This window comes from Podarcis vaucheri (assembly GCF_965113315.1).
Source record: "Podarcis vaucheri genome assembly, chromosome: 4".
NCBI classification, from domain to species: Eukaryota; Metazoa; Chordata; class Lepidosauria; order Squamata; family Lacertidae; genus Podarcis; species Podarcis vaucheri.
Window position 1 is genome coordinate 86,124,064 of NC_138762.1, and position 15,681 is coordinate 86,139,744.

The 15,681-nt window shown below is 42.3% G+C and overlaps 1 protein-coding gene across 1 annotated transcript in view; it reads right to left on the minus strand.

Annotated features, from left to right (window-relative positions):
• Window positions 1–15,681, minus strand: part of ITGBL1 (integrin subunit beta like 1) — a 127,602-nt gene that overhangs the window by 52,090 nt on the left and 59,831 nt on the right. The window contains exons 3-7 of the mRNA XM_082218741.1: window positions 14,981–15,127; window positions 14,085–14,207; window positions 11,663–11,803; window positions 7,612–7,752; window positions 5,189–5,335 (exon numbers count right to left, since the gene is read on the minus strand). Of these exons, the coding sequence (XP_082074867.1) occupies window positions 5,189–5,335; window positions 7,612–7,752; window positions 11,663–11,803; window positions 14,085–14,207; window positions 14,981–15,127 (699 nt within the window). The remainder of the gene's footprint in view (window positions 1–5,188; window positions 5,336–7,611; window positions 7,753–11,662; window positions 11,804–14,084; window positions 14,208–14,980; window positions 15,128–15,681) is intronic.

Sequence of the window (15,681 nt, forward strand, 5' to 3'; positions counted from 1 at the left end):
ACAGTTTCCTTTGCTCACTGTGCTGTGACAATGAAGAAGACTGATGTATGACAACATTAATTTAATGCTGCAACAACTATAATGCCGTGCTCTCATCGGGTACAGATCCTGTGCCAAACAATATATTTTACATGGCATTAGGAAACTTTGATGCAGTAGGCAGGGCAACTCCCATTCCCCTCGCTGATCTTACTCACTGTGATGAAGCATTTGTGGGAAAACCAGTAATCCACTGTGAAGCTGCTGAAGGCAGGAAATGCTCCATTTTGATTTTACACTTATTTACCCAATGGAAACTTATTCATAATACTCAGGAATTGTTGTTTTTAAGTCACTGACTGCCTTTGCCCTACAAGTACAGCTCTAGTTTCCTTTCCAGAAAGGCTAATTAATTAAATTAAAACTGACTTCAATTGAATAGGGTGTGCTGGTCATTCTCTCCCCCCACGCACCCTCAGCCTCAATGGGTTGTTATTTACAGTCATGGGACCAGCGGGTTTCCTGCTTCCTTACAGCTTCCTCCTGTAAGAATATAGGGGGAAATCCAGCGATTCCATCCCTCCCACAGGGATGCCTTTTAATCCAGTAAATGTGTCTGCTAATCCAGTTCCCTCTTCCTGCTGCAGTCTCCTCTGCCAACTTCTGCACTGTTCTGGAGCATTGATCAATCCAATACAGCAGATTTTCTGGGTGTGCAGAGAGAAGGGAGATAAGAGAAAACCAGAACCTTTCCTCTTCCATCCTGCCTCCATGTTTCCCAAGAAGGATACAGTCATACCTCAGGTTACAGACGCTTCAGGTTGCATTTTTTTGGGTTACGGACTGCTGAAACCCAGAAGTACCAGAACGGGTTACTTCCGGGTTTTGGCAGTCGTGCATGCGCAGAAGCACCAAATTGCAACCCACACGTGTGCAGATGCACCGCTGTGGGTTGCGAACGCTGCGGGTTGCGAACGTGCGTTCCACACGGATTACATTCGCAACCCGAGTGCCCACTGTAGTAGCATATGATTGCTTCATAGAAGCTTTGAGAAACACCATGAAGGATAAGCTATGCTAACGTCACCCCTGATCTAGTTCCTCACGTTATTAGCATGTTTTTCCCCACATCCCCAAATGCTTTTTTTTATTATTAGTACCATGGGATGTATCTAATGTGCTCACATTTCTCCCTGCAAAGCAAGAGGCAAGCAGCACGGTTAATTAATAAACTAAATTAATGACTCAATCAATACATATTATGATTTGCGTAATCATGCCACTTAGCATGGGATGGAGTCATGGGAGAAGGACAGCCATGTCACTCCCACACCATGTAGAAACTGGACCCCAGACTGCACTATAAAGTTCCATACAAAACCTTCACCTCCTAGCAAGGCAAGAATAATGTTCTAGTATTGTTTTCACAAATAAAAAAATGGAAGCTTTAAATTAATTCTCAATGTGATGTTTTATATTGAAAAGGAATACATTTTAGAGTAGAGGTGGAGAACCTGTGGCCCGCCAAAGAGAGGCTGATTTAGGGGAGCAAAACTTGTTTGGTTGCATTGGTCATGGAGCTTCGGGCAGGGACGCCGCCAAAATTTGAAACCCCAAGTTCCGCCACTGCTCCAGATATGGATGGACTCCAACCTCCATCAGCCCCAGTTAGCATAAGCATCATCATAATTTATTACTTTTACCTTGCTCACTTGACTGAGTTACCCCAGCCACTCTGGGGCAAGTGGTAGAGATAATGGGAGCTGTATTCTGGCAATAGGTGTAATGCCACAAGTTCCCGACCCCTGTTTTAGAGGCTAGCCAACTTTGTGGAAGACAGGATTCAATCAGTCGAGATACTATCGCAGGTAGAGGTGGAGGGATTCAGTAGTAGCCATAAAACAGATAACATCTGAGGGTTTTGACTGAGATTCAAGCAATCTGTTCAGCAATAATAATAAGAAAACTTGATAAAAAAAACCAGCTGCTAATTTAAAGTTCCTGCAGGAGACAGGTAGCTGGAGGCAAAGGATATACAAGCAAATGTCAAAAGCGGCAGAGCTAAATTTGGCAAATAGACCGTAACCTTTGCTTGACTCCTGGTTATTGTGGATGATAATAGTGAAAGAGCCCATCACAAATTAAATGACATGTAAGGTCAGATGCAATAGTTCAAGAGCTATGCTAGCTTTCCCCTGTGCAAATGCTTGAGTAAGAAAAACATTCATTACTTCAATTACCAGTACCTTCAAAGCAGGTTCTTGGAACTATGTATGATTTAGAAGCCACTTGGACTATGCTAGAGGATGGAGTGAATTGTGTTAATTTCAGCAATAAATCTGGAGTATCTCTCTGTCTTACACACACACACACACACACACACCAAACCATTGTTTTAATCTTACACCTCCTGTTCTCCTTCTCCTGCAAAATCTATCTATTATCCTTACTGGTATATTTAAAACTAGACTGGAAAGAGGAGAGGTAAAGGACACAAGTGTGGGAGGATGGAAGAAGAAATGAGGATTGTTGTGTGACATCGAATGTTACACAAGCAGACTATTCTTCCTCTCTCCCTTCTGCAGCTCCCTGCACCGACACAATCTGCTCCAGAGGGTCTCACAGTTCTCAAGATCAGATTTTTTTGGGGGTGGGGAAAAGGGGGTGGAAAGGTAGGGAAATCCCATTGCTTGATCCCACTGACAGATGGACACTATTAGATGTCAATGGTTATAAAGTCAAAAACCTGTGTTAATAACCAAAACTAAAAAAAAAGAACTTCGTTCATTTATCTCTCCATTCCCATCTGATAATCTTTTAAAAACTCCCCTTATAATTCCATAAATCAAAATGAAAAGAATCCATTTCATTCTCAACTGCTTTTTCAATTTGAAAAGGCAAGTCTTAAAAAAAACAACCAGCAGGTAAGTATGGAACAGAGACGCTAACAACAAGAAGAGGATCAATATGCCTTGTTTAGTAAGATATCCATTATTTCAAAGGGCATTTCAGGATTACCTTGGACATGATTGCCATTCTGTAGAAATTAATTACTTCCCTTCAGGGCTACAGCTTCTAAGAACTCCACATAACTAATATCAACAGCTTTGCAATGCCTCTTATTTTGAGAAAGGTTGATCAAACAAACTGAAGCTAATTATCCTTTCACTGTAACAAATAGTGGTCATCTAACAATATCTCTCTAATCATGATTTATAGTCATTTACACCAATTTAGGTTATGGCCTCCTCAGTTTAAAGAAAATTATGTCAAAGAAGGTATTTAAAAAAAGCCCTCAACCTCAGGAAAAACTCCTGGGAGAGATATTTGCATACATAAGAGTTTTGCAAGATCAGAAATCTTCTCATGCGAAGCAGACAACACACCCTGGCAATGAATAGCAAAGAACCTCCATCATGTTTTGTTACAAAAAGAGAACACTGAGAAAATGATCCACCCTGAAACACCTAAGGTTGAAAACACTGATCTATTACCCTTCATTTTCCATAATAGAGTGAAATATGGATTCTTAGTTAAGATGATTTCCTACAAAATGCCAATAACAAAGTGGTGCATCATGTGGAGATATTATTTGAGTGGACAATGACAACAAAATTATTGTTCTCAAAGAATACTTTCCCCCCGGTGCCGTCTTCATGAGTATGACAGGATAATGTCAATGCATGGCTGCAGTCCAGTCCAGAGTCAAGCATGGTTAGGTCTACATGGAAATCAGGGCAGCAGGGGTGTTAAGCATATTCAACCCTGTACTGAATTGTGCACCATGGCTTTAAAATATAGGTGGAGATGCTCTATAATATATAGAAGCCCTCTTCAGGTGTTCTAATGTTATCTCCGTGGAGAGGTCACGGAATAAGTGCAACACCCCCATCCCCCCAACACTCTTGACCTTCCCACAGTGAAGGAAATTGTAAGTGTTCTCAGCTGAACATGCTTAAATTCCTTCCTGCAATCAGGAACGATCGGGATTCCCAGTTGCAGTGAAATTTAACCAAAATTTCAGCCAAGCACACTTACAACACAACCCCGCTTCTGTCCTTCCTGTTCCGATACAGAAAGGTCAGGAGTGGGTCTGGTATTCCCTCTGCTTCCCTTCCCTGGAGGGAAGGGTCATAAGCAATGCATGCTAGGTTGCACCCATAAACAGCCTTTCAATGACTTAATAATCCATGTATGGTAATCAGGGATGGGCTCCAAGTTTGAGGAGGCCCTGAGCAAACTGAGCTGTGGAGGGATCCTCTTCACACGGCTGGACCTTCTCAGGTTTACCTGAGCAGTAGGTTCAAAGATGTCTAAGACCTGCCATTTTAATTTCCCACAATGCACTGGAGCACCTAATGTAATGCCACTCTGGGGCCAATGGGAAATTGAAATGGACACTCACAGACCCAGCTGGCTGATTTGAAGAGTTCAGGGCGAGTGTCAGAGCTGGGGGCCTCTGTTCAGGCCTTTCGGCTCTGCCCACTGCCCAAGGGTACCAAGTGCTGATGCTGGGCAACCCATATGAAGAAGATGGAACTGCCAACTAGACGGTGTACTTTAGCAGAAAACTTGCTCTTGAGTCCTCAGGGCTCATTTTGCTGTTAATTAAGAGACAGCGTTCTGTAACACCTGAGTGGGGAAGGTGGAGCTGCTTATTATATGTGGCAGAAAAATAACAAGGCACCAACACTATCTGAGCATAACAAGTCAGAGGGGGGGAAAGCTATTTATCAATTTCATACATATTTCTTACTTAGAACTGATAGAGTAATTCATGTATTAAAAAATAGTATGGCAACATGAAGAAAGCTACTGAATTATGGAACAATTATCAGCATTTTCAGATGGGGGAACTTTTAGGCATTAGGTTGGCTGATTCAGTACCTATAACATCCACAAGTCACATCAGGCCTATGCTGATTCCTACTAACGGTAGGTTAGCAAGAACCAGAAAAGGGCAAAGTCTAAATGATGGGTAGTTCAAATTTGTATCTGGTTTTTCTGCTTCTTTTGGTCCCATTTAGTGCCAACTGAACATCTAGCAGTGCTGGAAGCTGCTCTTTTGAACATAACCTAAGACAGATATGTGAAATGTGAACGCTTGCCGGAACTTAACATCTCGCCATTCCAAGTAGCAGCTCAACTAAATTGAAAAATCAAAATCTCAAAAAAAAACAAACCAGACAAATCAAACCAAGCCACCTACCTCTTCCAGAGCAAGGCAAATGTGAGCTCCCTTGACATTTTCTAGCACTCTCTTCTGCCGACATGAGACAAGAAAGTGGATGCTCACATTTCTTCCCTGTCCATCCTTGCTTACAGTCGCATCTTCCACAGTTACACTGTCCATGTCCTTAAGAGCAAAAGGAAAATACATAATTTCAGTTTAGGGTAGCCATGTATCCTATTTTAGTTGAAAGGAGTAGAGGTAAAGAAAAAGAAGAGCGAGACCAGGGACCCTGAACTTGCCCATCAGTGGTTAGCACCTAGAAGTTCATCAGACTGAGTAGGAATACTGTTTCTGGTTGTGTAGCCAAATAATAATAATAATAATATATTTACAGTGGTACCTCGGGTTAAGTATTTAATTTGTTCTGGAGGTCCGTACTTAACCTGAAACTGTTCTTAACCTGAAGCACCACTTTAGCTAATGGGGCCTCCTGCTGCCACCGCGCCACCAGAGCCCGATTTCTGTTCTCATCCTGAAGCAAAGTTCTTAACCTGAAGCACTATTTCTGGGTTAGCGGAGTCTGTAACCTGAAGTGTATGTAACCTGAAGCGTATGTAATCTGAGGTACCACTGTATATTATACTACACTGAGATGTTTAAATGTTTCTTTGGTTGTCCTTGAAGCTTCTTGCCACACTTCTCATCCTCTCCTGCCACACCAGCGTGGCGGACCACACCCTTTGAGAACCACTGATCTAAGCTCACCTTGCCGAATCTAATTTGGCAGGTCTGACTCCAGCCACTGCCTGGGTGGGAGACAGCCTGGGAACCCTAAGTAACACTGCTTTGACTTCCATGAGGAACATTAAGAACAGCCCTCCTGGATCAAGACAAAGGCTCATCTAGTCCAGCGTTCTGTTCTCACAGTGGCCAACAAGATGGCTATGAGAAAGCAGAACATTAGTGCAACAACCTGCCTCCCACTTGTAATTCCAAGCAACTGGTGCACAAAGGTATGCTGCCTCAGACAGCGGAGGTAGAACATTGCTATTGTTGCTAGTGGGCACTGATAGTCTTATATCCTCCATGCATTTGTCTAATCTGCTTTTACAACCATATTTTTCGCCCTATAGGACGCACTTTTCCCCCTCCAAAAATGAAGGGGAAATGTGTGTGCGTCCTATGGGGCGAATACAGGCTTTCGCTGAAGCCTGGAGAGTGAGAGGGGTCGGTGCGCACCAACCCCTCTCGCTCTCCAGGCTTCAGGAAGCTCTGCGCAACCCTCGGGAGACCGGCTCCGAGGGCTGCGCAGAGCTGCCTGCAGTCCCGGGATCAGCGCACTTCTCCCCATCGCCAGCCCCACAAGCTCGGGGGACAGCGGGGAGGCAGAGCGTGCCTTCCCACTGTTCCCCGACCTGGTTCTTCCAGCCCCGCACCTGGGGGGGGGAATTTCTTTATTTCCCCCCAAAAAAACTAGGTGCGTCCTATGGGCCAGAGCGTCCTATGGGGCACAAAATACGGTACTTACTACAACACAAATAGCTCCCTGCCTCGCTCCTCTGCATATATATAAACCGTGTGGTTCTGCTTCAGAGGGAATCAAGCCACATAAAGACAACCATGCATGAAATCACAAGGTGGCATCACAGCAAAGCTTGTCCATAAAAGACGTGTTTCAGTTTCTCAACTCCTGTGGTACCCTGGCCTGTGGGGGTGGGTGGAGTACTCTTTCCTACTGGAGAATTTTTTAGGAGACAGTCATCCTGTTATGCACTAGCTGATAAAGCTGTTTTAAAGATGCTACTCAGCGAGATGAAGGGCTCTGAAATGAAATTCTAGAGAAATGGAAATCTCGAGAGAATGCTGCCTTCTCTGTAAGGTAAAGTAGTAGCAGCAAGCTACTCCCTGCTCTTGGTGAATGAAGTCTTTAAAATAACCACAGGTATTTCTGTTTAGTTACAGGGAGGTACTTATCTGCAAATTGGCTTTTTACGATCCCCAAATGCTTCATCTAGACATATGGGGTTTACTTATCTGCAGTCTCATCCCATCAAATAAACAGATGAAATACATTTCTCAAAGGGGTAAGCTATGTGAAAAGATTGCATTTGGGATTGTTTTATCACAACGTCTACACAACCAGCACTGCAGGCTGATTCAGTGGGAGTGAGGATTCAAGCCCGGAACAGAAACATCAGCACATTTATGTGGTCAAGGGGAAAGGAACCACCCACATGGGTGATTTGTATATGTGGCAGAAGGAAAAAAGATATAATATTCATACAGAACATTTTCAAAGTGTGAATGCAGAGCACACACTATATATTTTGGACACATCTAAAGATCTCACAATGATAGTTTCCAAGATCATGAAGCAGCATTTTGTCTTTGTTTGGATACAACTGGATCCAATACAGCCATATTGAATTATTCACATTTGTTTCAAATATTGCTTTTACCTGAACAGAAATCATCTGAGTATCTGTCATAGACTCCCTTGCAATTTCGTTCATCGCACTCGCAGGTGTCTCCATGAATATCTCCCCAGTCTCCAGTTGGGTCAACATCATGACATGTGCATTCACCGCATATGCAGGTACCTAAGGAGAAAAGAGATTAGCTGAACAACAAAAGCAATAGCTTAGAACAGAAACGGTTAAGATAAATTAAAGGAACAGAAGGTTTTGATGTTCTCTAGCTGTTGAACATTTAGCTGCATTTTTCAAAGCTACCTTGTAGTATGGTCAACTCATTTTGAAAGTCTGCCTTCTTCAAAGCAGATGAGATGAGAACTTGCTCGTCACCATGTGGCACCATGGGAAATGGTGCCTAGAAAGCAATGTGTCAGTTGTTATAGGGTTGTGAGTGTGTAAATGCGCTTGTATATGTCTAGACTTTTCAGCTATTTTGGCTTCTGTTGGGAGGTGATAGGTACCACCTCTTTCCTGCTCCCCTATGATCTTTCATCATAGGGCCAGTTTCAAATGGATGAACGTCAGGTAACCAATTTATTTTGATCAATTGATTAACTTTATTATTATTATTAATAATAATAATAATAATAATAATAAATTATCTATACCCCGCCCATTTGGCTGAGTTTCCCCAACCACTCTGGGAGGCTCCCAATTGAATGTTAAAAACAATACAGCATTAAATATTAAAAACTTCCCTAAACACGGCTGCCTTCAGATGTCTTTTAAAGATAGGATAGCTGCTTATTTCCTTCACATCGGAAGGGAGGGCGTTCGACAGGGCGGGCGCCACTACCAAGAAGGCCCTCTGTCTGGTTCCCTGTAACCTCACTTCTCGCAATGAGGGAACCGCCAGAAGGCCCTTGGCGCTGGATCTCAGTGTCCGGGCTGAACAATGGGGGTGGAGACACTCCTTCAGAACTGAGGCCGTTTAAGGCTTTAAAGGTCAGCACCAACACTTTGAATTGTGCTCGGAAACGTACTGGAAGCAAATGCAGATCTCTCAGGACTGGTGTTATATGGTCCCGGCGGCCACTCCCAGTCACCAATCTAGCTGCCGCATTCTGGATTAATTGCAGTTTCCTGGTCACCTTCAAAGGTAGCCCCACATAGAGTGCATTGCAGTAGTCCAAGTGGGAGATAACTAGAGCATGCACTACTCTGGCGAGACAGTCTGCGGGCAGGTAGGGTCTTTATGTCATGCCATTCAAATGATATGGAGAAAGTGGGACCTGCAACAGAAAGCTGAACTATAGAGTGACCTTGCTCAGTATTCCACCCCCACCCCCCAGGGATTTTCTCTTCCCTCCCCCCACCAGTGAATCAGCATTCCATCCCCAGTAAGCATGCTGGGTCCCTACCTGGCTGTTTAACGATTTCCCCCACCTAAGGCGTTTCCCCTACTAAAGATTTGTTTTTGCTATTTCTGAAAGTCCTGGTGTCCCCCCATCTCTGCTGATACCTCTCTCCTCCAAGTAAATGGTGCTGCACCTCATCCCCGCCATAGCTGTCAACTTTCCCCGTTTTTTAAGGGAAAATCCTATTCGGAATAAGGGAATTTCCCTTTTAAAAAGGGAGACGTTGACAGCTATGATCCCCGCTCACCCCAAACCCCTCCCACCTGAAGAAATCTTGCAGGGGCCAGCATGGGCGCTACCATAAAAAATGCAACCTGTGAAACATTCTGTGTAGGTGATGAAGTGATTTAGGTCAAAAGCACCAGGCTGGCAAAAGTTAGTACAAAAGAAGCTTTTTGCTCTTGCAATAATTATCCGAAGATCAGATTTCACAGACTCCCTACCAGAAATAAGTTACTTGACAGAATCAATTGTCATTTGCAATGCTTCATGTAAACTGATGAACATTGCCAAAAAAAATATGTTGTGATTTAAATCTAAATTTCTTATTGACATCATTTGCTACCACATGAGTAAAACATCTAATCTGACAGATAACATTTATTGGTTCATTGTTTCCTGGGCTGCAATGGCTTTTTATCATTTTTTATTTTTTTTTTAAACCCTCACTGTTAAACTAAAATGAAATGAGCTTCTATTATTTCTATATTTCAACCAGACTTTCAATTGCTCTGTAATTAAGATGAGAGAGTTTTCTAAATGCTCTCAGGATAATTAGATGCTCCTAATTTGGCAGAGCTTTGTCAGTGGAGATGTACTAAAGAGATGGATTTTGAGATCTGCACTTTTGCTTTACTGTAATAGCTCTGGACCACAGCCAGAGGAACAACAGCTGATCTTTTAAATATTTGCTGAGTGAAAGCAGGCATCATTGTTAATGAATACAGACACATTCATGAAACACTGCTCATCCTAAACAGTACTGAAATTATTGTTTCATTGCTGAAAACTGAGCACTGAAATTACTGGTAGAGAATGACAGGCACACCCAGACAACCATTCAAACATCCTTGCCCCACCCTCAAGCAGTGAGCTAGCCAACCATTTCACTGTTCTCCTTTGTTCCAGAAACAGAGAAGAACAGAGAAGAAGTTTCAAAAAGCAGCAGAAGGCTGAGATTGTTTTGTCTATGCAAGGACGTTTTCTGTGGGAACTGTTCTTTGGACATGCGCAGTGTGACAGGAAGTACTGATAACAACGGTTCTGAGTAACTTGTAACTTGTTGTGAGTCTCTTGCTTGCGCCTTGCAGTGAGAGAAGCAGAGAGAGTCTTGGACTCTTGTTGGACTCGAAGCATGTCTTGACCATGGCAGTGGTGAAAGTCTGTATATATTTGCTACCACTATGCTTTTATGCCTGTCACGTAAACTTCCACACTTGACTGAATCTTTATGGTGCCCATGAGTGTTTATTGCCTACTGTGTGTACCTTCAACCCTGAAGACACTTCCAATGAAGGAGCTGCGTTGAGATGTAATTCTGCTGAGTATGGATCATAGCTGTCAACTTTTCCCTTTTATTGCGAGGAATCCTATTCGGAATAAAGGAATTCCCCTTAAAAAAAGGAAAATGTTGACAGCTATGGTATGGATACTGTCACACACACACACACACACACACACACACACACACACACAGCGAAAGTGATGCCGGACCCAATCCTTCAAAATCATCCATCAGAGGTTGATGGATTTATCCAACAGAATCTACACTCATGGCTTTTAACATTAAGGAAGAGTTAAGGAATGGTTTTCATAACATAGATGGACACATGCCGTTCTACTTTTTACATTTGTAATGTGTTATTACCTTGTCGTTTCATTTTTAATCATTTTATGCTGCTCTATCACTGAAACACTGCTCATATGTTCTAAGTGTTTTTCCTTTTCCTTTTTTCTTTTTTACTGCATTCGAACTCTAAACCCCCTCCAATGGCATTCGAGGGGTAGATAACAAAGGACCCAGAGTGAGGGAGAAAGATTTAAAATGGGCGAAGCAGAGAAACAAAGGAACCAGCAGCAAGGAGAGAAACAGCGCTTTCAAAAATGGAGGGGGGCAAGGTGAAAAAAGTTTTAATTTACAAATGTGCCCTGTGACATTTTAGAATGACACATCTAATATTCTAATAGGGGGAAATAACATTAAACAGGTGAGTGTAGATTCAGGCCCAGTCAGCATGCTCAATGGTCAGGGATGATGGAATTTGTAGTTTAACCACATCTTGGGAGCCACATGTTCCCTAGATTATAGGTTAAAATAAATAATTACAATAAAGGACAATAGTTTGTTTGTTTGTTTGTTTGTTTGTTTGTTTGCATGTGCACGTAAAGACAGTGTGCTGTACTCCACTCGTGCCATTGATATTTCTTGGCATTATTCCCTATATTTTATTTTAATACTCTGTGTTGCTGGAATAGGTGAAGGATGGTATAGAAGTATGATATAAAATAAACAGACTTGGCTTCAGGGGTTCAACATAGCCCACACTTTTCTAACAACAGGTGAGCTTTCACCATACCATGCAATCTTAGATCAGTGCAAAATGTTAATTGAAACAACAACAAACTAAAGTCTAGCTCCAAGAGATCTACATATGTTGAACAGTACATGAATGGCGCACCTCTGTTGCTGCAGATTTTGCCATCTGGAGATGTGCACCTCCTCTTGATCTGCCATGGGGTAATGTCACACTGAAGTTCACATTTATCGCCATGCCAACCAGCCTCGCAGTAACAGTTTCCACAGTAACACTTTCCATGGCCTTAACCCAAGACAAAATGTTGACAGTGAAGAAAGATAGTCTTTATAAATATATATATATTGTTCAGTTCATTTTTAAGAAGATTTTGAATGAGGATTCTTAAAACTAATAGCCACCACGGACGGGAGCAATTTTATTATTGGTCTCGTAATAACCGCTGCAGAAATCTCAGCATCATTTCATTGTTTTCTAGCATTCTGGAGGGGCTGCTTTATTTTCTGATGAATGAGTCTATATACAATAAAGTCATTAGGACAATCGCCTAATATTCTTCTGAAACTTGCAATAAATGCCGGCCTACATCTAAGCACTGGCTAATGCTGGGGGAAAGGGAGAGTCTGACTTACCACATGGACACTTAAGAACATTTTCACAGAAAATCATGAAATGTAGATGGCTGAGCATGCGTAAGAGTATATTTGTTCAGAATTTTTATTATTGTTATTAAGATACAGCCAAGCCTAGCAGAGTGCAAAGAAGGGAGAAGTTCTGTCTTCTTTGCAAAGCTATTAAGGACTTCCTTACTATCACTGGGTATCTTCAGACTCCCCAAGCATGCAACAGATATTAAGAGATGAAATTATGTAAATTTTACTTTATGCCAATCATTTTTTAAAAAACAACAACTGGGTGAATCAGTGATAGACACACACCCAGTTCAGTCTGCATAGACTGGCTCACCACCATGTGGGTGTCTCACCAACTCAACTTGAGAGGCATATTGGGAGCATGTTGAGTATTTTTCTGCTATTTGGACAGTTTTCAAGCTGTGTGTTTCCACCTTTACTATTGGACTGGGTGTGCAGAGGACACAGTTCTTTCCCTCCAGCATAATTCAAGTAGAGAATTACTCTCTCAATAACTTGGTTGGTTTTCCTTTTTTACTCTTTTCTGGTAACTATCTATTTATTGGCAATGAATTTATCTCCTCAAATTTTGTTCTTGAGACAAATATACCAAAGTAGCAGCAGAAAAAAGCCCTATCCTACACTATCGTGCATTTGTTATTGTTGTTTAGTCGTGTCCGACTCTTCGTGACCCCATGGACCAGAGCAGGCCAGGCACTCCTGTCTTCCACTGCCTCCCACAGTTTGGTCAAACTCATGTCTGTAGCTTTGAGAACACTGTCCATCCATCTCGTCCTCTGTTGTCCCCTTCTCCTTGTGCCCTCAATCTTTCCCAACATCAGGGTCTTTTCCAGGGACTCTTCTCTTCTCATGAGGTGACCACAGTATTGGAGCCTCAGCTTCGGGATCTGTTCTTCCAGTGAACAGGCCTGATTTCCTTAAGAATGGATAGGTTTAATCTTCTTGCAGTCAATGGGACTCTCAAGAGTCTCCTCCAGCACCATAATTCAAAAGCATCAATTCTTTGGCGATCAGCCTTCTTTATGGTCCAGCTCTCACTTCCATACATCACTACTGGGAAAACCATAGCTTTAACTATATGGACCTTTGTTGGCAAGGTGATGTCTCTGCTTTTTCAGATGCTGTCTAGGTTTGTCATTGCTTTTCTCCCAAGAAGCAGGCGTCTTTTAATTTTGTGACTGCTGTCACCATCTGCAGTGATCATGGAGCCCAAGATCATGCACACCCATGGTTTAAGACTGTGCAAAATCCCATTTATTATATTGAGATGAATTACTCCTGCTAGTGAAGGAATGTACTGGACTGTTGCTGCTTTCTGCTGAGTCCTCTGCAGCTATAAACCTCTTCGAAATAATGACCACAGGGAATGGAGTAAGTGTTCATACTGTCATGCTATGTGGACTGGAGCCTACCAAGATACTAATTTTCACTGTTGTAACCCTCAAATTGCCTCAGCGGAGTAATATTCTTACTACCTATTGGCCTAAAGCAACATCATACTCCCTCTATTCTCTGTAACTGCTAACCTTACACCTGGCTAACACAAGATGTCTTACAAGGCTCCTGCTTCCTAAAATGCAGCCCTCTCATTATTCACAACCACTGCTCCTATCAAAAAGTTTCTCCATGTGGCAGAAACTCTGCAAACAAAATAAAAATTGAAGCTTATGCCTCCTTTGGCAACAGAGAAATGGTAGAGCTTAGCTTCAGGATTCACTACCTGGGCTCCAATCTGTCTAAAAGTACTTGTGATTAAACCCCATCGAAAACAGTGGCTTTGATAGAATGCAATCATCATAGATAGTGTTGGAGTGCAGCCCTTTCATGCAAAAATTCCCCCCCCCCCCAAATGCCACATCAATATTATTTGATTAACACTTGCAATAATTCTCCATCTCCGTAAATACACTTACCTGTACACATCTCTCCTGTTTCTTCATCTATGCATTCTCGGTCATCACACTCACAATATTTACCGTGGATCAATCCATTTCCTTCTAAATTGTCACATTTACATCGGCCACAATGACAAGTTCCTGTTAAAACCGGAAACAAAGACAACATGGAAAAGTCAGAGTGCAAGAAGGAATGTCAAAGGCAATCTATTCTAACCCCTTAGAATGCAACATGATTTCATGGCCTTATCCATGTCTGTAAGGTATTAAATTATTATTTACTTCATTTATAACAATGGGATGTGCTAGAGTAGAGCCCTCTAAATGGAGTTGGATGCTCCACTCTAAGACATGTGAGGGGTGGTTGTGGAATCAAGAGCCACATACATGTCAAAAGGAGCATTGCAAGACTGAAGGCCACCATGCCCCCAATGACACTGTCACAGGTGGACAAGGGCCTAGTGATCTCAAGGTAAGCCTGGGTCATTGTTTATAGAACTTTGTGGCTCTAGAACTGGACATTTCATTCCAAACCTCCACAATAGGTTTAGTACCCCCCACCAGACATCACTTTTTCTACAGTCTAATAATCAGATCTGGACCAGCACTTTCTCTACAAAGGATATAGCTCTGATGCAACACAGAAATTCCAGTCAGCCCAAATTTAATTGCAACAAAGCAAAGTATGAGTGCAATCTTCAGCTGCATCCAACCCACTGTGCATGTTCACTGGGAATTAATTCTTCGTGCTATTCATTTATGCTGGATTCTCAAAATATTCCAGTTCTTGCACATTTCCTTTAAACCCCTCTTTGAGTTAATCCGCATAATTCAAACTCACATAACAGATCACCCAAGCGTCTCCTGTTTACCCCTGCGTCCATCCATCAAAACAAAGCAAAATTAAACCTCACCTGCATTTGAGCAGATGTTATCTTGCGAATTCTTGCACATTTCGTTACTTTTCTTCCGCGTAAGGTTGCAGGTCGTTGGGTATTGGCAGGCATCACCATACCAACCGTCCTCACATTTGCACTTTCCACAGTCACACTTTCCATGGCCTGGATGAATAGTCAAAGAATCGCTGATCAGCATATGCACGCAGCAAATCTCAATGTTTTATTTTGAAATGCCATTAATTTGCTCTAACCCTAAGCCTAACCCATCAAATGGTTTGAGCGTGAACCATCAAACACAAATCAAAATCCAGTTACAGAACAGAGAGTCTGGCACCTTCTCTTTAAATGAATGTGGACTTTCATTTTCAAAAATAGATTCTTGATTAAGAAGGACCATGAGAGAAAATGTGCAGTTACCGGTAAAGCTAATAAATAAATAAATGTGTGGATGCTTTCCTACCATACTGTCAGTGCCTCCATCTGCTTATAATCATCATAACAATAATTTTATTATTTATACCCCGCCCATCTGGCTGGGTTTCCCTAGCCACTCTATTATTGAGCTTCTCAATCAGTTACAGTAGTACCTCGGGTTAAGTACTTAATTCGTTCCGGAGGTCCGTTCTTAACCTGAAACTGTTCTTAACCTGAAGCACCACTTTAGCTAATCGGGCCTCTTGCTGCTGCTGTGCTGCCGGAGCACAATTTATGTTCTC